General features: G+C 40.1%; 1 protein-coding gene across 2 annotated transcripts; it reads right to left on the minus strand.

The window, feature by feature from the left end:
* Nucleotides 1-86: 86 nt before the first annotated feature.
* IL1A (interleukin 1 alpha) lies at nucleotides 87-10,691 on the minus strand. 2 transcript variants are annotated; one of them, XM_004388863.2, is made up of 7 exons: nucleotides 10,632-10,691; nucleotides 9,634-9,689; nucleotides 8,608-8,656; nucleotides 7,450-7,672; nucleotides 5,666-5,839; nucleotides 4,194-4,315; nucleotides 87-1,449 (listed from the first exon to the last, which is right to left on the minus strand). In XM_004388863.2, the coding sequence occupies exons 2-7, from the start codon at nucleotides 9,678-9,680 to the stop codon at nucleotides 1,258-1,260; spliced, it is 807 nt and encodes a 268-aa protein (XP_004388920.1). In that variant the 5' UTR covers nucleotides 9,681-9,689; nucleotides 10,632-10,691; the 3' UTR covers nucleotides 87-1,257. The 2 variants fall into 2 exon arrangements, with proteins under 2 accessions (XP_004388920.1, XP_023598584.1); XM_023742816.1 differs by lacking the exon at nucleotides 5,666-5,839.
* Nucleotides 10,692-24,190: the final 13,499 nt, after the last annotated feature.

Here is a 24,190-nt window from a genome sequence, read left to right on the forward strand (position 1 = left end):
GTAATTATAGCTATTTATGTGAACTTCTATCACTTGTCCCTAATTACCATGTAGTAAAATAATGATTAACACAATGAATAACTGTGTCAGATTTGTTGTAAATTTTATTCAATTATGATAGATAATAATGTATTATTATTGCTTACGATAATGTATCATTATGGGATGACCACAATTTTTAGAACCTAGAAGGAACATTGATTACATGTCAGAAAAGAAAGTTTAGAAAACTATGGTTCCATGGTTGCCGAAGTTGAGTTCATCCCATTTTAAATAGTAGGACTTGATTGTGGGTCGAATTGAATGAACCAAGAATGCCTAAGCACGTTTAAGGGCAGAAGAGTGAACAGATTGGTTCAATTATCAACTCAACCAAAGGTCATTAGTGGGAATGTATTATCATAATTAAAGAGCTTCCAGGCACTAGAATGCAGAGCTTTTTCAGCTTTGAAAAAGCACAACTTGGACCAAACTGCCCTGATGTAACTACACCAAACTTACTCAGCTATGGGCCTGGAAAACAGTCAGCTGTTGTTGAGGCTGTCTGGTCACACTCAGTCAAGGAATTGCCATAAATATAATAATATGTTATAATAATCTTAAAGTATATTTATAAATACATATATATGTGCATATATATATAAATAATAATTTAAAAACAACATTTCATACTTTGCCTTCTTCTTGAGGCTCAGCTTCAAGAAGTATTTTACCAGAATGACCCTACTGATTGGCATAAAAAACTGTTGAGACAGAAAGAATATAGGTATTATTCCATTCATTTTGAAGATGATAAAACACAGGTCCCAGAAACTTATGCTATCTGATTAAGGGCCTGCCAGCAACTTAAAAGAAGACAAACAGTTGGAATGAAATCTTGGGTCTGTAGGTTTTCATTCCAACTGCCTCTGTGTGTATTTTTGAGTTTTCTTATGCCTTAGTTAACCCATCTGTAATATGGGTAGAGTCTTTTTGGTAGCCATGGTCAGTAGCCCTGGTCCTCTCAAAATGGTTATGAAGAATAATAATTAAAATAATTGGTACTCTGCAAAGCACAGGGTGTTCTTTAAATAACAAACAACGATGTTGTGCATTAGTGGTGGTTCCATTAGACCTTGCTGTCTCTCTTACAAAGAGGGTAAACATTCATTTAGAATTACAAAGGCTCAGCCATGCTCAGCAAATGGTAGGGGTAAAGGATGTATGTACATGGTACACAAAGACTACCACCACTTCACAGTACAAAGATTCCGGAGTCTAGTTATCCCATATCTTGAAGTCAATGGTAGAGGGTTCCCCTCTTGCCAAGTGCACACGTTCTTCATCCTTTGTGGCAATAAACAACTCTGGGTGGGCAACTGATCTGAAGTAGTGCATAATGCCGTGGTTTTCCCACAAGAAGAGGAGGTTGGTCTCATCCGTGATGACTTTGGGTGTCTCAGGCATCTCCTGTGATAAGGAGAACAGAGTTCTGTTAGAGAACAAGAAGATGTTAGAAAAAGAACTGAAGCTCAATCCCTTGGCATTTGGTCTTCATGAGAAACATAGCACTCTAGGACTATGACTTTGTGATATGATGATATAGGCCGTTCATTCATTTGTTCGTTCAGCAAGCATTTATTACATGCTGGTTAGATGTGTGGCCCAGTCTATTAATCATAGTTGATTTTCTCAGTTAACTGAAAAGGAATCTAAATTAGCCTTTGGATTGCCAGTGACTCTAGTGTCTCTGTCTCACTGTATCCTGACAGGTAGTGGTGAAACATTGTTCTTGTTCTGCCTTCAACATAGCATAAGGCATTTTGCCTCAAATCAGAGCACTGGTCAAAGACTTCTAAACCGTTTCACCTCTAAGCATACAAATCTTAGTTTTGGCAAACAATTTAGATTCTGATGACATTTATCTCTGCAAGTAAATCAACAATTGAAGGTTTCAAGAAAAAACACAAAAAACTTCCTAGATATTTCAATAGCTGAACCCTTTTAATATAATTTCTAGGCAGTTGTGATCTTTTTAGATGTTACTGTTCCTGTTAGTATGAAAAGAATCTAACAATACATTTATGGAAAAATTAATTTCAAATCCTAACTTGAGATACTTCTTCCTTAATCTTTTTAATCTAAAGCGTGTAAATATCCATATGAGATTTTCTTGGAGTTTTCAATGGCAGCAAAGATTTTATATCCCTAGGCTATTCCTTTCCTAGTTTTTCCTATCTCAGTCAATGGACTTTCTGTTTCTCCTGTTAGTTCTGTCTCCAAAATATAACCCAATTCAGCCTACTTTTCCCCATCTTTCTTTCTCTCCCCACCACCAGGACTTTTGTTATAGCCTCCTAATTGGGCTCTCTGCTTTCTCTTTTGCCCTTGGTCTGATCGATTCTCCATTTTAGACAAAATAAGAAAGGTCAGGACATGGTCCTGTTTGAAACCCTTCAATGTCTTTTCATTGTACCTCAAATGAAATCCAAATGCAAGGCCCTGCAGATAATAACCAAACCAAAAATGCACTGCTGTTGAGTCAGTTCCAACTCATAGTGACCCTATAGGACAGAGTAGAACTGCTCCTCTTCCTCCTCACAATGCCCAGCTCCAAGAGTCTTCCTTCTCTTCTTTGAAGCTGGCCTTTAAGCTCTTTAAACTTTAGGGCCTGCATGCGCTCAGGTCCCTTTGTTCTCCCTTGCCTGGTGTGCTCCCTTCTGTCAGCAGTTCTCATCTCTTAGGGAGCTCTTGCCACTCAACCTAAATGGCACTCCCCGATTTTGCTCTATCTCACTACCCTATTCATTTTCTTTACAGTACTTTGCACTTTTTTTGGTTTTCTATTGTCTGTGTCCCTGCAGAAGACTAAGTTCTACAAAGCTAGGGACTTTGGCTTGCCATTGTCTACATAGCCATTAGCACTATGTCTGAAATTAGGAGGCTCTCAATCAATGTTTGTTAAATGAGTTCATGAATGAAGCTACTACCCTACTCTGTAGACATTACTTCCACACTTGATCCAGGTAGAGAAACAAATGCACCCATATAAATCTTAGTCAGCTAAGGTGACTCTTAGATGGAGAAAACATCCAAGGTAATAGTGGCCTTGTGTGTGTGTGTGTCTATGTTTGAAGGGGAAGGAGACTGTGGCAGTGAAACGGGATGAGGGATAGTGCTGGTACCAATAAAGAATGAGGGGCACTGGAGTCAGAAGGCCAGGATTTGAGTCTTGGTACCTAACTTTTTGCTGTGTACCCATTGGCAGATGATTTATCCTCTTGGATCTCAGTTGGCTGATTTGAGTTTCTTGGAGGCAGGCCCCTTGTCCTCAATGCCTTGTACCATGTATTGCTAAAGATTGATTAAATAAATGGATACCCAGGGATGGGAGGTGAATAGGATCAGATAGGGAAAGGAAAAGGAAGGAAGAAGGTGATTTACCTTTTGCCACCTCCATTGTACTCTCTCACAGATCCTGCTTCGGATTGCCTCTGGGGATAGGTGAGAAGTAGGGTGCAGAGGTGGGCAGGTAAGGATTGTGGAAGGGAGGAAAGAGGACTGTGCTACCCTGCTAGGGGTGCCTGCCCATTGGCAGTGGCATCACTAGGGTTGGTGTCACCCAATGTAGTAACTCATGGTGTCACCCCACCATGGACCTCTTCCTGTACCAGACCATGCAGAATCCTTAGTAATGTTTTTTGTACTAATGTTACTTGTAAATCATAATTCCCGGATACCACTCCTTCTTTTCCTTTAATTACTACTTCATTCTCAAAAAAGTTATTGATATGGGTTCATGAATAATAATTACCACAGTATTGTAGCTAAAACACCAGAAAATCTGACAAAATCAGTAACTATAAAACACTCTAGCACGTGTAGATGAAACCACATGATTTGAAGCTCATTGTAATTGGGTAATAATGACAGCTCTGACTGGAATGCATGAGAAGGTTCAAAAAGCAAATCAGCATAAAGTTTTAGCCTTGTAGTTATATTGATACATGTAAGCTGGGCTTACGAAAAATGTTTTTGTTGTTTAACTACAGGGATATTTTTATAGGCAGTCATTTTGGTATCACCCTCTCTGACAGTGTCACCAGGTGCAGTCCGCACCCCTGCACCCCTCTGGTGACGCCAAGGCCCACTGGAATCATTTACAAATGTATGCAATGTAAATGAGGGTAAGTTGGAGACAGAGGACAACTGACCTTCAGCAACACTGGTTCATCTTCATCTTGGGCACTCACAAACAGTCGAGTTTCTGAGATTCTTAGAGTCACGGGAATGTTAAAACCATCTGCTGGTTTATAAGCACCTATGTCAAATTTCACTGGTGAAGAGAAGAGCCATAAAGAAAGTAAGTTGATTGTATTTGCATAAAATGAAGTGTTTATGTAGATACTGTATGTGAGTGGTTAGGTCTCCAATTGTGGTGTAAGTTCCTCGAGGTCATTTTAGGAATTTTATACATCTTTGTATCCTTTACAGTGTCTGCCACATATGAGGCAGGTAAATGCTTGGTTGATGCATTTCTGTGCACTTGGAATTTTCTATGTTGAATGAATGCTTGCAGGATGAATAAGAATTTCTTCAATCTCTTGTAACTGTATTAGTGGGATAAGACCCTGCAATTTTGTTAGGTCATGAGTTCCTAATGACCTAAAATGGAGAGGTTTAGGGAACCTGATACACTCAGATGTTGCTAATCATACTGAAAAAGTAGTTTAGTTTTCCTTAAAGAACAATGTTTAATGAGAACTATAAAATTATTTATATCTGTGGACCCAGGAATTCCACTTTGGCATATGCTCCAAAGAAATAAACTCAAAGGGGGGAAAAACCAATAATATGTAAAAAGATAATTGCAGCAGAGCTACTTAGAGCAAACCCAAGGGACCAGCAAAGCAACATGATGGAATACTCTAGTGTCATTAAAACTAATAAGTACATATACTATGTCAATATGTGAGAATCCTGTGTGAAGTAATATTAAGTAGGAAAATAAAGCACAAAGTAATTTGTAAATGTCATAGAATAAAAAGAATATTAGCTATTGTGTGTCCAATCAGAAAGAGCTCTGCCTGTTTATTGCAGAGTTGCCTCTTTGGGTCTCTGAAAAAATTTTATATCCTAATGACATGTCCTGAAGCTAAAATGTGTCCACCATGGTAACTGGATCTGTATGACAAAACTTTTTTAGATACTACATCTCATCCTTCAGACCATATTTATAGCTTATTGACTGTTTTGCCTCACAGTTACGTTATCAAAGATAAAAATGATTTTTCTAATTTGGTGCTATTTGTAAGTTTGATCAGCAGGCTTTCCAGTGAAGAATTACTCTTTGTTGGCTTCTGGGTAGATCTGAGTAAGTCATGTAATATTTCTGAGACTCAGTTTCTTCATCTTTAAAATCAGGAGTAAGAATATCCGAGAGATCCAAATGAAATAGTGTATCAGACAGCTTTGTATTCCACTTAGTGTTCTCAAAGACAGAGGCCATCTCTTGTGGAGCTTCCAGATTCTGTCCTTGCCTCAGAGTTTTACCAGGGGTTATGGGTTTCTTCCTATTCTAGAATTGTACAAAGCCGGGAATCTAGAGAGGTGTATTCTTTGAAAGTAGAAATATGAAAGAAGTAAAGAAATAAGAGGAGGGGAAATGACAGAGTTGGCTATTTACCTGCATTGTCCAGATTATTTAAAGCAGCGGCCTTGAGGTATGGACCTGTTGGGTCTTGAATTAAACTTTGAGCAAGGATGTCATTCAGGATGCCCTGACTTTTGATGATCTTCGTAAAGCCGTATTTCACTTTGTTCAGGGAGGTGGAAAATGCTGATTTGGGCTTGATGATTTCTAAAACCATTATCACAAGCTCAGATTAATGTCTATGTACAAACACAGATGATATATACACCCTCGTGTAATTATAGAAAGTAGCTATGGAAGGGACATTAGGAATATTCCTATCCAGGTGGGAAATTAATAGAGAAGTGAAATCACCCAGTCAGCAGTAGAATGAGTTCTAGGATTATTCGTGTGGCTACTTATTTGCTTCTTTTTAAGCTTTGATTCCTCTGGCAATCACCTCCCTTTCCCTGAAATTATTTGTGAAACTTTCTCATTTTTGGTTGTTTGGAGGGTTCTAAGTAACCAGGAAGACTAGCGGTATCCCCCATCTATATTTTCAAATGAATTCACTCAGGAAAAAATAAAAAAAGAATTGATTACGAATTGTATGTGCCATTGAGGGAGCAGGTCTAAATGTCTACTACTTTTCTAGAAAGTGATGTATATCCATAGCTTCACAAATCCTCATGGCTCTGAGTAATTCCACCTCTAGGAATCTCTTCTAAGGAAGGAAATAAATGGTGATGGAAATGAAAATTTGTTGATATGGATGTTCATCACCACATTACATATATTGGTGAAAAATTGGCACTCCAAAATGTCCTTGACACATTGCTAAGTGAAAAGAGCTGAATATAAAATTGTATATAGTATGATCCTAATAATAAACATGTTTGTTTATGTATAAGTATGTATGTATGTAGAAAATACTGTTAGGAAGTATACCATATTGTTGGCAGTGGTAAATTCTTGAGCGGTAGTATGAGTGATTTTTATTTTCTTGTATTTTCTAAGTCTCTAGGTGAACATGCATTTTTGTTTAGATGTTATCTTAAAAAACAGGAATATTGGTTTTATGTTTCATGCAGAAGCTCGTACAGTAAAGGCATGAGAGAAAAATAATGTTTTTTTTTTTAAAGTCAGAACTGAATTTGATTTGGGACTCTCCCACTTATAGGCTGTGAGTCTTTGGGCAGGTCACTTATCTCACCAAGCTTAATTTCCTCGTATGTAAAATGAGAATGTAGGGTTGTTGTGAGGTTTATATATAATGCAAGCATTAATATATTAATGTAGTATTGGTGGTATTAATAGAAGTAGTAGCAGTGATAATAACAACAAAACACTAATTACAATAATAGTAGCTAACATTTTTTGGGTGCTTACTATGTACCAGGCATTATTCTAGTCCAGAAGTTGGGGAGTGTTAACTCATTTAATCTTCATGATAATCCAGTGAGGTCAGGACTCTGATTATCTCCATTTTACAGTAGACAAAAGTTTAATAACTTGCCCAAGGTGGCATAATTAGTGAATGGAGGAACATAGCTTGTAACTGGTCACCCACTAACAGTATATAGTTACTTTTCCCTCTGAAAGTCTAAAAGTCATATGACCTTTACAATATGACCAGAAAAATGAGCCTGTGGGCAGGTATTCTAGACTCAGGCCACTGCCACTCTCCACTTTAGAGAAGGATAGCAATTAATTTTCCTTCCTTATGTTACTGGTTGTCCTCCTGCTACTATGACTCCAGTTTTATTTTCCTTTATACTCTATTGTCCCTATTTAGTTAAAAATGGAAGACAAGGACATTGTTGGGTTTGAACACTTACCTTCTTCTAGATCATTGGCAGTGGCTTCCAAGTCTTCATTAGTGATGAGTTGGTGTAAACTCAGTCGTCTCTTCTTCAGAATCTTCCCTCTGGCTGTCACTACTGCCACACTGTCCTTGAAGGTGGGCTTGGGTGTCTTAGAGGTTTCAGAGGTGCTCAGTGACATATATTTATCCATGCAGACCTTCTGAAGTGGGCCATAGCTTGCATCATAGAAGGATTTCTGTGAAGAAGGAAAATGGATACTGAGAGGCTGCCACGGCCATGGAATGAGCACCTTTCAGTAGAAGTTTTGTCCAACAGACTTAGTGAGAAGGGTCTCCATTTTGGTCTTGGGTAAGCCATGTTTCATCAGTCTTCTGCTCCTTTCCTCCCTCCTTCCTTCCTCTCTTTTTTACTCTCTTCCTCCCCTCCCTCCTTGCTTCCCTCCCTTTCCTTCTTCTAAGATTTCTCTAGAAGGATATTATCTCTTGGGAAAACGTTGTCATCCATCTGCGGACTCACAACTGAGATGTTGTAATGAAATAGGTTAACAAGTGGTCTTAGTAAGTGGTAGTCTTCAAATTAGTTCCTCCTCACAAGGTTATGGTAACCTCCACTTGACCACTGCTTTAGAAATGTTCCTCTGAGAACAGCTTTTGCAGTCAGTACCAGAGATACACACAGCAGTACTTACACTGCCTATTTGTGGACTCCAGGTAAGTGGCTGCAGATTTCTCACTTTCAGTCGGCCTGCTTCCTCTATGTCAGCTTCATGGGCTATTATGTTTGGAGGGCTGTCCCTAACCTTTGCTGCTGGTGTCTGAGACGACGCTCACAACATATCACTTTAGGAGGCAGACTCCTGGGGAAGTGACCTGAGGGTCCTGTTTCAGGAGGGTATAACTAAGGTTCTGATGAAGCCTGACCCAGGAAACTCTGGTCCTTGTGGTTTCAGGAAAATTCTACTCTGTTCTGGGCAAAGCTGGCAAGCATGAGGAATGCCATCAAATATTAGAGAGGCAGATGGTCTCACTTGTAATGAAGAAATGCAAATCTCTGGACCTCTAGTGAGTGTAAAACCAAAGTATTGAGGGCCCAAGCCATTATTATTCTCTCCTGGTGAGAAACTGCTGCTTAAGAATATCAGTCCCCTAGGAATTGCAGTCATTTGCTTACCTGATTCAGAGAGAGGTTGTTATTGTTGGAACTGTATTCTTCATTTTCACTGTCAAAACAAGATGATGAGAATGTAATTCTGTTTGTTATTTCCCTACGGTCACTGGGCAACTTATTTTAATGACCACATTAGCTTTGGGTAACACACATGCATGACCATTACTGTCATCTTTGAAAATTAAAGGACTTCTGTACACACATACATACAGTAATTCATACTTTACTAATTTGGAATTAGGAATAATCAAGACAGGGCTTGGAGTTTACCTGTGCTTCACCTGTAAAAACTGTGTTTGGCTAACAAATTAAAGAGTTTTTATGGAACTTCGGGAAAAAAAGATAAGCTCCTCAAGAGAAAAGAAAAACTTTTGAAACACCTCTATTTTTCTTAAACCAAAAAAATTATGTTCACATTGTTTTCCTGTGTTCAATAAAATAGATTAATAATTTATACTTGGCAAAATATTCAGGTAACATTTTGATAGTCTCGTTTGTATTGGTGTATATTATAGGTAGTGTTAATACCATACTTGTTTAAAATGTTCTATAATTTCAACTTTTTATTCATTTATCTTTCTCCTATGTCTGAATGAGGTTTGACTGTGTGTGTGCATTCACACACTCAAATTGCTGTGTAGCCAACTTCTGTTCCTGATTGGGATAAGAAGTTTGATTGGGATAAGATGGTTTCTTTCTCAGACAGTCCATGAAAACCCATTTCTGTATCAGAGCATTGAACTCAACTGAGGCTGTGTTTAAGAGGATGTTGAAATTCACATAGGACTTAGTAGAACTCAAGAATCATTTTTCTAAAATGGCTGTCTCCCTGTCAGTGCAATCTCAGTTTAATATGCTGGTTGCTCGGTTCCCCTCAGTCTTCAGCTGAACCTGGCTGGACTTCAGAAGTAGTGCGCATCTCCACAGTCCCTGCTGGCCTGACCCCATGCTGGTCACTGTAACTCCTAGCAGGATTCTAATGAGTCTTGATTCTGCATTAAATCACAAGAGATAGAATCTATTTCTTACCTGTAACAGTCCTTCAGTTCTTCAAACAGATCAGGAACTTTGGCCATCTTGCTTTTCTGCAATAGAGAGCACCAGTGGCTGTCAGTTCAGCCAGCCTCTAAACCAGATGCCTGCAAGGGAGCCAACTCCACTCTATGCTTTTTGGGAAACTTGATTGAATGACTTAGCCCGCACTCAGCATTTACCCTATTCTTGTTGTTCACTCTCTTGCTCTATTTTTATTTATACCTGCCTTCTCCAGTGGACTGTAGACTTTTTAGAATCTGTTTTATTTATCTTATTATCCCTTATATGCCCAACCCAATGCACTGCATATAGTAGGCATTCAGTGAAACTTTGGATAGGTTAAAAAATCACCAGAAAAAGATATTTACCTTACACAGATGTAAGAGAAAGACAGGTAGAAATTTCCAGTTCTTTTCCTAATAATTTTTGGTAGAGAAATTTCCTCTGTCGGGAAGGCTTGGATGTGCCCACCAATGCCCTCATAAGTTGCCAATTCCTCTGTCCCTCGGTTCCCCATCAGAATGGGAGAGATATTTTCTGAGATCTGACTGTGATTCTAGCTCACACTCCAAACCAGGGAGGGACAAGAAAGGAAGAGAGAGGCTATTGCTTCAGAGAAGGAAGTTTGAGAGATAGCCTCCAAGAAGAGAAACAAAAAAAAAATATATTTTTATTTTCTCCCATACAAAAATTTGTACATATATTGTTATGTGACCCTAATTGCTCTCCCCATACTGTGACAGCACAGTCTTCCTTTCCACCCCTGATTCCCCAGATCCTTTTGACAAGCTCCTAACCAGCTTGCCTTCCCATCTCACCTCCGGACAGAAGCTGCCCATTTAGTCTCTTGTATCTACTTGAGCTAAGAGGCACACTCCTCATGAGTATCACTTTATGTCCCACAGTCCAGTCCAATCCCTGTCTGAAGATTTGGCCTCGGAAATTGGAAAAACAAAAAATATTTAAAAAGAGAAACGTGATAAGGACAGTACCTTTGCCGACTCTGAGCTCCAATGAAGTGACTCCCTCTCTGCCTGGAGAACTAAGACCGAGTCAGGCTGCTTTGCCTTTTGCAATTGTCTTGTCTTAAGTAGGTGTGGCAATGGCTACGTCACGTCACCCGGGGAATTTACAGGAAAGAATTCTGTTTTGTATCAACTTGATACTGGCCAAAATAAGACAGATTGTTTACTTGATAGTATTGTCAAATTGTTTGCAGAGATTCTAGGACTTTTTTAATTGACTAGGCTTACTGATTTATTGCTTTGCTCTATACAATTATAAGCATGCAGTCTTAGAAAAAAGGAAGAAGAGGAGGAAACTTATTGAGTTTCTAAAAATATGTAGTGAGGGGAGGAAGAGGACAATCCTAAAATCAGAATTGCAGCAATTGGAGTTGGAGGGGGCTTAGCAGCTGGAGTGTGTATAAAAAAGCAAAAAAAAAAAAAAAACACAAAACTGGAAGAAAGGTCGCTTGTGCAAATTTGGTAAAGTATTTATTTTCTCTGAGACTGTTTAACTGTGAATAATGGCCTTGGTTAGATGATCAATAAGGTCTATTATAACAGCAAAAATCTCTGATTCTATTGCCTACCCCCTCAGCAGCCCAGTTCCTCCTGGTCATACTCCTGGTGTTGGAGTAGTTATAAACAAAAGCCACAGAAATAACTGGCATCCTGGAAGGAGGTGATCTAAATGTAGGACCAGATTGGGACAGAAGTTTGGGCATCTTCAGACTGACCCTTATGTGAACAATGATGGCAGTCAGCTCTCTTCATTTGGTTCCCCTTTAGACAATACAGAATGTTAATCCTAGTCACCACTTCTGCCTCGGGGCATCTGTTAGGATTATTACTAAGAAACAATTTCAAAGCGCACTGTGAATGTGGGCTGCTAGGGACATGCAACTAAACACAAATAAGAACACTAATGATGGCTCCAGTCACGCGGGAACCTGGATAGTTATGATTGTAATGCCTTTGTTCACTAAAGAAGATGTAGTTCTTAGGAAAATAGTGGTTTGAAAATTTCAACATGGAGAAGAATTCCAGTTGAAGGCCACTGTTGAATCCCTGAAGGTATTTAGTTCCTGGGAGCAAAGCACAGCACCTCTTTGGTAATCTGGAAAATCACCCTTGGTTCCACCATCAGCAGCAACACCCATCCTGGCCTTTGTCGCTCCTCCATTGCAGAGAATTCCCCAAATGTGGTTGTTGAGTTTCTCAAAAAGAGTTTGGTTTTCTCTAGATGGCCAACTCAGGTTGGGGTATCTCCTTCACTCTACCTCCTTGGACCTGGTTTTTGAAGGAAAAACAGGGTGGGTGAAGTTCAGGGTGGGAGAGACTCTTGCTTTGTTTTGGGAGCCTGCTTTTCCATAAGGGTGAAGAAGATTAACCTGTAAGTAACCTTGCTTACCTCTAAGACCACCTCTTTCTAGGGAATAGAGAGAAGAATACACTTGGTATAGCTCTAATGGAGCCTGGAATATGTAGGGGGTGGGCTGTCCTATGACAGGAACTTTCAGTGTCTTCATGTACTCACTTCTTGGCTCTCAGGAGGCCACAAAAAGCCCTTTGTGAGTCATTTTTACAAAAATCATTCAGGAAAAAGTTATTGTGCACTTATTCCATGCCAGGAATTTTGCTAGGCACTGGCGTTTTTCTTTCATGATTCACAAAATTAGGTATGCAAGATGAGATAATGGATATTGGCAGGTTAGTGGATATGCTTTATCAGCTCAGAGGTGATGGGTCCAAAGAATCATGATGATGCTTTTCATTTGAAAATTGCTTTAGAGTTGACAAAGCTCTCACCTGTACTGCCTCACTAGCCCCTCACTGCATCTATAAGAGGTAGTTATTACTATCCCTTTTTTGTAGCTGAGTGCCCTTGAAGAGGTTAAGTGACTAACCCAAGATCACAAAACTGGCAGAGCCGGTACTTGAACTCTGGTTTCTGAGTCTCTTATCACCACCAATACAAAGTGACAGGGCTGAAATAGATCATTCTCAGGGTCTTTCCTACCTCAAACACTATTATTTGGTGATTTTTGGACCCTTGTAAAAAGAAAAAAACAAAAGAAGATTTGAAATATATCACTCTACCTCTCTTCTCCAGTAAAATCTCATTTTGTTCTGTGACATACGAAAACAGGGTGAAGGTGATGCTGTTGAGTACATGGTCAGTAGTGAAGTCTGGATGGGAACCCCAGTCATGTTCTTGCCATTGTACCAGGAAGACAGGAAATGCTTGTAAACATTTTTGGACCAACTTTAGAATCTTTGTATATAATTGGATCTGACAGAATCACTTGAATGCAGAGGGAAACATGACTTTTCCCTGTGAATTTCCAGGACATGCAATCATTATTTTTTGGGTGATATAAAGCTTCCTCAGAGGAATAAACCATGCATAAGCCATTGCATGCAGAGATAATTGGGCCTTTAGTCTCAATCTGCTTTTAAAGTCCATGATGGTAAAGGGAAAGGAGGAAAGGACCTACCATAGTCTACCATGTTCCAGGTGCTATAATACATTATCTCATTTAATCCTCTCATCCAACCTGTGAGGTAGGTATTCTTATCAAATTTTACAGATGAAGAAATCAAGATCCAGAGAGATTAAGCAGTTTGCCCAAGGTTATAAAGTTACCAAACTGCCGAAATGGGATTCAGACACCGGAGCCAATCCTCAGCCAACCAAACGTGAGGCCTTCTCTTTTCCTTAGTGTGGCCTCTTCCTTTCCTTTGTTATTTTAAATTAATCTTAATTCTTCTGCCTTCTCTTGTTAGTCTATTGAAGGACTTAGAATTATATTTTACAGAAGGATGCACCTCAGAGACCATAGAGTTCGAACTCTTATAAAAGAGGAAACAGTCTCAGAGAGGGGATGTATTGCCCCAAGGTCACATGAAGAATTCATATGAGAGTGAGAACTAAATTTGAAACCCACTATTCCTTGATTTCTAGCTCAAAATATGCCATTACCTACTGACACTGGCTCTTCAGTGAAGAGAGGAAAAGTGAAGATTTAATCTCCCCTATGGCTCCTCACCTGTAAACAAAAATGGAATGAAAAAGAATGAAACCCCATTAAGCAAGTGAAACCAGCCATGGTTCCTGTTTTCATGGAAGCTGACAGTGAAGACATTAATCAATAATATCCCCAAACGATATATAAATACAAACTGAGGTAGATACAGTAAGTCATGTCAGGAGCTGGTCTTAGACTGGGAATGGGCAGTGCAATGGAGAGGCAAGAGGGAACCTTCCAGGCTGAGCAAACTTTATGGGGATCAAAGAAGCGGAAGTAGGCCGTTGAGGCTGCAGCCCAGAGAGGCAGGGGGTGAGAGGAGGTGGCAAGATGAGGATGGAGAGGAAGGCAAGCACCAGACAGGCAGGGCCTTGTGTAGGCCAAACTGAGGTCTTTATCCAAAGTTTAATGGGACGGCACATAACAACAACAACATTGAGGATTGTACGTGTGGGCGACATAATCAGCTTTGTACTTTTAAAAGATCACTCTTGTGCTTGGAAACAATTTCTGGATTGTAAAGCAGTAGACGAAGGTCAGGGATTATATGGAGTAAAGAGAATGTATTCACAAAGCGTACATGAAAATCAATGTTGCTGCCTTTAGTCTGACTTGTGTGACAGAGGCAGCAAGTGCTCACGAGCTCGGAGAGCCAAGGGCTGCACTGGCTTGGAGCAGGTGGGGAAATTCAGATTGGCTGAAGCCTGCAGCAGGATGGGGCTGCTTCCTGTTCAGCCAGTAAATCCCCAGTGAGCTGTGATTCCTTCTCCTTGCTTGAATCATTTGTTCCTTAATTTATATACTTTTCTTCCTAAATCCCCCTTCCCTCTTCTGTTGAACTGGTGGTTTATAGGACTGTGCCCCCTCTTTGCCTTCTCCCTTGGATATGTGCCCTTTTTTCATCTTTCACAGATGCCCTTGACAAAATCAGAGTTCACCAGAGTGCTTCCTGCACGGTAACAGTCATGTCTGTGCCTGGCCCTCACTTTTCCTTCTTACTGGGGAATTGTGATGGTCTGATCAGAAATGCACTTTTTAGAAATTCCCTTTCCTTTTGAGTTATTTTTCTTATTGGAGTCATAGTTATTTGTGATCTAAACTTGTTTCTCAGTTAAAAAAAAACATTTTTTTTTTTTTTGGATTCTAAAACATGTTGATTAAATATTTCTAGGATTATATAAAAATATACAGAAGAAAGTAAAACCCACAAATAATTTAATAACTAGAGATACTGGGCACCAGTACCATAGTCATTGAGTTAGCTCTCACTCATGGCGACCCCATGTGTGTCAGAGTAGAATTGTGCTATATAGATTTTCAATGACTGATTTTTTGAAAGTGGATCTCTGGGCCTTTCTTCCGAGGCATGTCTGGGTGGATTCGAACCGCCAACCTTTCAGTTAGCAGCTGAGTATATTATCAGCTTGTACCACCCAGGGACTCCAGATAATCACTATTAATATTTCTGTGTATTTAATTTTAGTTTTTCTTTTTTTAAGGAATACATATATATATATGTATGTATATACATATAGTTTATACAATTGGAATACTTTGAACATTTTAATATTTGATTTCCTGGTATCTAGGGAGCATATTTGTAGTAGAGATAATGCCCATCAAATATCCACATAGTCATTTGTAGATTACTTGATTAATGTCTTTCTTCATTTCCCTGTCTCCCTTGCAGTTAGGCTGGGGACATGCGGTTTGTTATGGCCAAGCTACTGTGAGCAGGAAGCAACATGTGATGCGTTACATTTCCTGGCTGATGCAATCAAGGTCCAGGATATGCCTCCCTCATCTCTGACTTCGCTTGATGCAGCAACTTTGGAGGTCACATGTTCTAGAAGGTGTGGCTACAAATGGGTGAGGTGTGGCTACAAATGGATGAGTAGAATAACTTGCATACGTGAGAATCAGTCTTTGAATGTGTTAAAGTCACTGAGACTTTAGAGTTTATTTGTTGCTGTGGTATAACCTAACCTATTCTGACTATTCTAACCTAATCAGATGTTTTCATTTTGGCCAAATTCTGATTCCAGATATAAAGATAAATTTAGCTGTGAAAATAAAATGGCTGCTAATAAAGATGGTACTGTTAATATCACAAATACAAATAATTTAATAATTATATTTTAAAAATCTAACACTTATATGGTGCTTTACAGTTTCTCAAGGAATTAATTAATTAATCCAATCTGATGTGGGGCTGACTTCCTATGCGTGGGAACAGAGTCAATAGCAAAATTAGAAAATCCCATGCCCAGTGCATGCTTCTCTTCTCCCTCCTTCTGGTACAAACCCCTGACTGCAGGGAAGAATGGGCACTTGATTGGAGCAGTTGTGGCCTGGGGCCTGGAGGGAAGCTGGTGGGTGTGGCATACAGTGTGGCTGGTTAGGCAAGAGATCCTCATCCTGGATCTGACTCTAACTTGCTGTGTGACCTTGGGCAATTCCCTCATGTCTCTGGGCTTTCCTCACATGTGAAAGATGACTGATGGGATTCTTCCAGCAGTGTCTGTCCAAGGTTTCAGATTTCATGACTATCCTGAACATGACTGTGCTCTTGAAATGTTGTGTTCAGTTCCATAGGGTCCACAGTAGAGTCATTCCTCACTATCCTTTTACAGAATCCTTCTCCATCACATGCACAATTGAGTCTCAAATAGATACATGCTAAACTCTTTCTGCTTTTCTCCTTCATTACTTAATGGAAAATTTGATTTGTCATTCAGAGTGTAATAGAAATAAGTTCCTTGTCTAGTACAGAAATGTAAAATAGTTGTTGATAAATCAGAAAGAAGTGGCCATTTTCATCCTCTCTGTTGTATAATTATGACTCAGCCTTATTTTCTAGAAAGTTTAATACACATGAAGGATGATCTAGGCCCTTGGTTACCCTCCAGAAAAGGAAGTTTTAGTTTCTGAGTCTGAAAGTCTAGATAGGTGTTGGAGAATTTTGATAAGAAAGTGCACACCTAAGGGGAAAAATGTGATCTTAACTTTCCTTGTTTTGCACTCTGCCCTCTGTGGGATCTCAGTGATGTCCTCATTAGGCAACTCTGTCCACTGCAGGGAGAGAAACAGCAGAATGAGAGTGCTGGACTCAGGAGCAGGACCGGGGCCATAGGGGAGCAGACATTCCTGTAGAGCACAGTTCTGCGCAAACCTGCCTGGAGGTAGCAGGCTCAGCAACCTGCTTCACAGTTCTGTCACGTGGAAGGCACTGTACCAGACGCCGTGGGGAAAGAGGTGGCAAAGAATTCCCCTTGCTGTCCACCAGCTTCTAACTTGTGGGGGAGACATGGGAAAATATAACTATAATACAAGAAGAATAAAAGAAGTGCTGTGAGTGGGCAAAATTCCAAAGTGAATCCAGTTTTATCTGGTGTCTTGTTCTGTAGTCCCCTCTGTTTATTGCCCTTATACTAAACTAAATCTAAAATCCCCCCACCATCTCAACTACCAGTTCAACTGTAGACTTGCACTGTCCAATTTGGTAGCCACCTGTCACGTGTGGCAATTGAGCACATGAAATATGGCTAGTCAGAATCGACAACTGTAAGTGTAAAATCTATACCAGATTTCAAAGACTTAATACAAAAAAGAATGTACAATATCTCATTAATAATTTGTATTAGTTAGATGTTAAAATGATAATATTTTGGATGTTGTTATTGTTGTGTGCCACGAAGCTGATTCCGACTCATAATGACCCTGTATGACGCAGTAGAACTGCCCCACAGGGTTTCCAAAGCTCTAATCTTTACAGAAACAGATCGCCAGGTCTTCCTCCCATGGAGTTGCTGGTGAGTTCGAACCCTGATCTTTTGATTAGCAGAGAGTGCTTAGCCATTGCATCACCAGGACTGCTTATATTTTGGATACATTGGGTTAAATAAAACATATTATTAAAAAAAAAAGATATGCTATGTTCGAGACAGAAGCAGAGTTGGAAAGGAAGTGACCGAGGCTCACACAGGGTATTAGGGAAGAGGTCAGGGAGGTTGCATTGTAGCTGTGTCTTGAAGAGTATATTTGGATAGTGGAGAATGGAATTCCAGGGTGAGGAAATTGGGTGAGTAATGACATAAGGCATGACATTTCATGTCTGTGTTTCCTACTGTGTGGCCTTGGGCAAGTTACTTAACTTTCAAAGCTTTGGCTGCCTCATCTGTAAAATTAGGATAATAATTCTTACTTTGTAGGGTTTTGGAAGGATTATATGAGATTGTTGTGGGAGTGTTAGTTTAGTGTTGGTTTTCTCTCCGTTCTCCTCAAATGCCCTACATTCTCCCACCTCTATATTTTTGCCCAGGCTGTTCCTCCTTTTGGGATTTATTCCCCTCCTCCTCCACCCATGCCATGGACTTTAGACCTGTTCTTCACTCTGCTAGTCCAGGCTGCTACTTGATATAGGATGGAAAGTATAGATTTACTGTAGGGAATGTTAAATGTGGCTAGCCAAAAACCATATTATAGTCAAAAGAAATTCTAAGGAGGCAAGACTGCCTACCCATCAGTGGGTATAGTAGGCTGGAATAATTATTGAGGGTCATCAGTTTATTCATTCACTTATTCATTCATGGAAGCTGAGAATCTTTGATCCAGGAACATTCTTAGAGCTGAGGACTGAGAGTAAATAAGAGAAATACGGTTTCCAACCTAATGGGGCTTCTATGCTAGCGGAAAAGCCATACGTTGTACATATAATCACAGTTGTGGTGGTTATTAAGAAAGGGGTAGTATAGGGTGTTATGGGGATATATAAGGGATGGACTGATCTAGTCTAAAAGGTTAGGGAAAGTCTCCCTGAGAAAGAAATGCAATGGATAGAATGGGTAGGATTTAACTAGATGAAGGTAAAGAAAGAAGTAAGGAAAGAGATTCATGCCCCAGACAATGGGAACAACACATGCACAGGCCACAGAGCTAGAAGGACCATGGCATATTAGAGAAACTGAAAGCGGGCCAGTGTGGCACTAAGCCCAGAAGTGAGGGGGAAAGTGACATGAGATGATGTTGAAAAGGTAGGCAAGGGCCAGGTCATGTGAAACCTTGTAATTGGGTTAAGGACATTGATTTTATCCTGAAGGCAGTTTTGAGGTGTTTTATATAATATTTGTGTTTTTAAAAGATCACCCTGGCTGTATAGATTCTAAAAGAGAGAGAGCAAGTGTGGGAGAAGGCTATTGCAATCCTCCAAGTGAGAGATGAGGATGGCTTGGACTTGAGTGGTGGCAGTGGGGGTGAGAGAAGTGGATGTATTTGATTTATTAGAAGTCAGAATCAGCATGACTGGGTAATCGATTAGATGTGATGTGTGAGGAAGAAAACTACCTACTAGGTGGATGATGTATTTGAGTTATACATATTCTGGAAGCAGCAGTGAGGAACACTAAAGCACCATATTCTAAGAGAAACACTGGTAAAGCAGCAGGCTTGGAGACTTGGAGAAAAGGGTGTTGTGTGTGAGAAGCCTGTAAGGCAAATCCAGTGGGAGCTGCATGCATGAGTTTAGAGGTCAGAAGAAATGAATGGGCTAGAGCTGGAGATGTGGGAATCCTTAGCAGTGGAAGATTTGGGAATGGGTGAGATGGCCAGAGGATTGTGTGTGGAATGCAAAGGCACACACAACAGTTAAAGGGCATGCGCCCAAGAAGGGGCTGGTCAAGGAAATTAAGAAGCAAAGGCCAGGGAGGTATCAGGGGAATGTGGAGAGTGTGGTGTCCCGGAAGTCAAGGGAGATGACAGCTGTGGCCCATCCACGTAGAGATAAAATTGGTGTGCTGGATACTTCTCACTGAGACCAAGGTCAGTGCTGGCTCAGCTTTGGTGTTCTTCATTGCTCCTTCCAGTGTCCTTGTCCCAGCACTTTCTTTTCAGTCACCCAGTGCTTTTTTCCTTCCCCCAGCTATTTCTTGACTTAGAGGAAAATGGTCTGATAAAGTCTTTGATGCAAAATTAAACCAGTTGCTGTTTCTGACTCATGGCAACCCCATGTGTGTCAAAGTAGAACTGTGCTTCATAGGATTTTCAGTGGCTGATTTTTCAGAAGTAGATCACCAGGCCTTTCTTCTGAGGTGCCTCTAGGACCTAATATGTGCAACTCTCAATCACTATTCTTTTAAAGGAAGAGCTTGGAAAAAGCAAGGCCTTATGTTGAGCCTGGGGGCTTTACTTTTGTGAGGACTACTGATCCACTGGAAAAAGTAAATATATGGGCATCAGGGTAAATGCAATTGAAAATTTTAAAAATTAAGATTAAGCATCATAATATTTTATTCAATACTTGAAAGGAATATTTTAAAAAATATCCCTAGAACCAGTTCAGAGGGTAGAAGAGGCAAGAAATAACATAGTAAGAGATAGACAGAGAACTTATTGCAGAGTAACTAACAGCAGAAAGGATTGGATAGGTAGGTGGGGTGGGACAAAATTGTGGTGAGCCTTGCTAAGATTAACAGCTGAACTTTCATGTGCGAGGAATGAAAATCCCCTGTAGGGTTTTGAGAAGAGCAATGATGTGATGCAGAAGGTTCTGATGATTGTGAACCTAACACGTTAGCACAGGAAGTGAGAGAAGGCAGGGAGAAAAGTGAGAGGTGAAGAGAGCCTGGGCTGAAGGAAGCCGTGATGGGACCAGAAAAGATGGAATGGTTTGGAGAGGCATGTGTAGGGAAGAGGGAACTGACACGATGGTTGCCTGGGTTTGCAGGAGGACAGAAAGAGGGATGACATCAAGATCTTGAGTTGGGACAATAGAAAGAGAGAAGTCTGAAGGAGGAACTGGTTTTGGGGAAAAATGATGATTTACAGTCTCGACCAGTTAAGTCACTATACTGGGTAGGCTTAACTGAATATGTAAACATTTCCCAGATTTCCTCATATTAGTTAGTTCTGCTTTGTCTGCAGGTCCTGGTAGTTTGTATAGAATTGAACCAGTGGCCTTGCAGAGGGTAAGGAGTTCATAGAAACCAAAGTGGAGAGAAGGGAAGTGACATGTTCACTGTCTCGTACTAGGTGTGATAGAGGAAACCAAGTCTTTTGACTCTCAGTTTAAGATTTCCTCAAGTATAGACTGAAAGGCAGTAGCATACATTTAAAAGCAAAACTTTGAGCATTTAAAACCAGAGAGGAAAGAATGGAGTAAACAATAAACGGTGTCTGGGAACCAACTAATCATTTGAAAAAGAAATATAAAAGGCTTACATTCTCTTCTTCATACCAGATTAAATTCCAAGTAAAATAAAAGCTTAAACATTAAAAAAAAAAAATTATTAGAAGAAAATAAAAGCAAGTATTTATATAATCTTGAGGGGTGATAAAGGCCATCTAAACATGATACCAAGATTAGAAACAGTAAATTGTATGTAAAAAAAAAAAAAAATATATCTTTAGGATAAATTTCTGAAAGTGGAACTCAGGGACAAAAGGTCTTGTCATTTGTAAGGTTTATGCTACTCTGTTGGCAAATTGCCCTCTCGAAAGATTGCGTCTCTTTAGTTCCTATCAGCATTGTATGAGAGTGCCCACTTTCCCACATTTTCACTAACGCTGGCTCTTTTTACTTTAACAATTTTTCATTAATTTCTTGCTAAAGACTTTTATCATTTTCATTTTATCATTGTTCAACTTTTCTTGTTACTCATTGACACAGATAAAGCAAATATGTTTCTTTTCCCCATTTTGATTTGCATTTCAGTTACTGAGCAGTATATATACTCCATTTTATAAAAACAAAAAGGACTGGCAACATATATACCAATCTGTCTGCAGTAGTAATATTTTAGTGTGGGATTATAGCTGTTTTTAAATTTTCTTCTTTGTGCTTTTCTTTATTTTAAAAAATTTCCATGACATAAAACACTAAACAGACAATAGATAAGTGGTAACTTTGGTGAAGTACACAATACTGGGGAAGCCAGCACAACTTGTCCAAGGCAAGGTCATGGAAACTCCATAGAAACCTACAAACTCCCTGAAGGATCAAATTACTTGTCTGAGGGATGTGGAGACCGTGGTCTCGGGGAACATCTAGCTTAACTGGCATAACATAGTTTATAAATGAAATGTTCCACATTCTGCTTGGATAAGTAGTGTCTGAGGTCTTAAAAGCTTATGAGCAGCCATCTAAATTCTCCACTGGTCTCACCCCATCTGGAGCAAGGGAGACTGAAGAAAACCAAAGACACAAGGAAAAGATTAGTCCAAAGGACTAATGGATGACAAGTACCACAGCCTCCACCAGACTGAGTCCAGCACAACTAGATGGTTCCGGGCTACCACCACTGACTGCTCTGACAGGGATCACAATAAAGGGTCCTGGACAGAGCTGGAAAAAAATGTAGAGCAAAATTGTAACTCTCTCTCTCTCTCACACACACACAAAAGACCAGACTTACTGGTCTGACAGAGACTGGAGAAACCCCGAGAGTATGGCCCCTGGACACCCTTATAGCTCAGTAATGAAGTCACTCCTGAGGTTCATCCTTCAGCCAAAGATTAGACAGGCCCATAAAACAAAACAAGACTAAAGAGGCACACCAGCTCAGGGGCAAGGATAAGAAGGCAGGTAATGGGGAACCCAAGGTCAAGGAGAGTGTTGACATGTCACGAGGTTGGCAACCAATGTCACAAAATAATGTGTGTATTAATTGTTTAACGAGAAACTGGTTTGCTCTATCAACCTTCATCTAAAGTACAATAAAAAAATTTCCACCACAAATATCTATTATTATAAAAATAAAAAAAATAAAAATACAATCCTCTTCGTCAATTGCTTATGAGAGTTTTACAAATGGATCTTCTTCTGGCCCTCAGTTCTTGGGAATATTCTTTTCTGGACTCCTGCAGGGGTGCTCCTCTTTCCTTTGGACCCCTTGATGGCTGCTTGGGTAGCAGATCCCTGTATAAAGGTCCTTCCGTTCTGCCCCTTTCCAAGCAAATGTAGTTACCAGAAGTGGCCACATGTTCAGCATTACTTAATATTCTGGGAAATCTTCTTGCTGAGCCCTCGCAACTGTGGCTGAGACAGATTCTAGCACTCATTAATTCATTGCCATCCACTTACATTGTCTTAATGTTGTTGTGTGCCGTCGAGTTAATTCTGACTCAGAGCGACCCTGTAGGACAGAGTACACCTGCCCCATAGGGTTTCCAAGGCTGTAATCTTTACTGAAACAGACTGCCACATCTTTCTCTTGGGGAGGAGCTGGTGAGTTCGAACTGCCAACCTTTTGGTTAGTAGCTGAGTGCTTTAACCACAATGCCACCAGAGCTACTTAATATAAGTCTCTATTAAGTCTAATTTGGCATTTCCTATTCCAGCTGTTCAATTTCATGAAACAAAAGCGTAAACACTCCTACTCTGTGTAAATCAGTCATTTAAAACCCAGTGGAGCACAGTTTTATTCTGACACACACAGGGTCGCCACGAGTCAGAGTCAACTCGATGGCAGCTGGTGCTGGTAGTTGTAGCATGTGCCCATTGCTGCTTCCATTTAGAATTTTGGAGCTAACTGCTTAGCCCAACCTCTTCCTGGGGTTAGGAGTAAGTAACTTCTACTATATTACTGTGAAGAATACAGTGATTAAAGAGATGGGGCACCTGTTACACTGTGAAGCAGTCCACCCTGCAGCTGGACAGCTCATTAGAATGGTTTCCCTTCTGCTGAACCAAAATCTGTGAGCCCCTCTGTGAGTACCATCTATTTGTCCTAAGTATGTCCTCGAAGATGCACAGGAGACACCACAGGAGAGCCCTTCAGGAATTTGATGACATCTCTTATGTATCCCTCAAGTCTTCTGGAGCTGCTCCTTACATAGTTTGTTTCTTAGACCCGTTGTTGAACTGGTTGCTTTCCTCTGCAGACTAAATTTTCCCTGTGTCTCCTGAATATGGTTGACTCCACAATACTCCAGGTGTGGAGGACAGTGTGGGGTGGTCTTTCTGTTCATCACGGAGTGCATCTTAGTCACTATCCAGTGGAGCAGAGGTGAACTCTCACAGTGAACCTCATTTTTCTTCGTTTCAACATGCAGCAATTTTGTCTCCAGAGGCAAGGCCTGACCACAGCATTTGTGTTAAGGATTAGATCAATGATGATTTATGAAATTATTATGAAACTACAGCTCTATTCAGTTTGGGGGGCAGAGTTCTCATGTGTGGGAGCCCTAAGTGGTTAATGTACCTATAGGGAACTAGTTAGCTCATTTCTTATTGTAGTAAAAAGAACCTGGGCTTTGGAATCAAACAAACTGGAGTTTTCATCATTTTAATTGGGGGTAACTAGACTTTCCTCAGAAGACAGACATGAAAATCAAAAGAAATGTGAATTGAGTTCCGGCAAAATGGCATTCTAGGCAGAAGCACCACGCCGTCCCTCCACAGCAAAGATCTGAAAAACTAAGCCGAACAGAGAATACAACAATCCTGAAACCCTAAAACATCAAATGAAGAGATAAAGAACTCAGCCAAGCACCAAATGTAGTGAGAAAACTGACAGAGAACAG

Source organism: Trichechus manatus, unplaced genomic scaffold (assembly GCF_000243295.1).
Source record: "Trichechus manatus latirostris isolate Lorelei unplaced genomic scaffold, TriManLat1.0 scaffold00219, whole genome shotgun sequence".
Taxonomy (NCBI): Eukaryota; Metazoa; Chordata; class Mammalia; order Sirenia; family Trichechidae; genus Trichechus; species Trichechus manatus.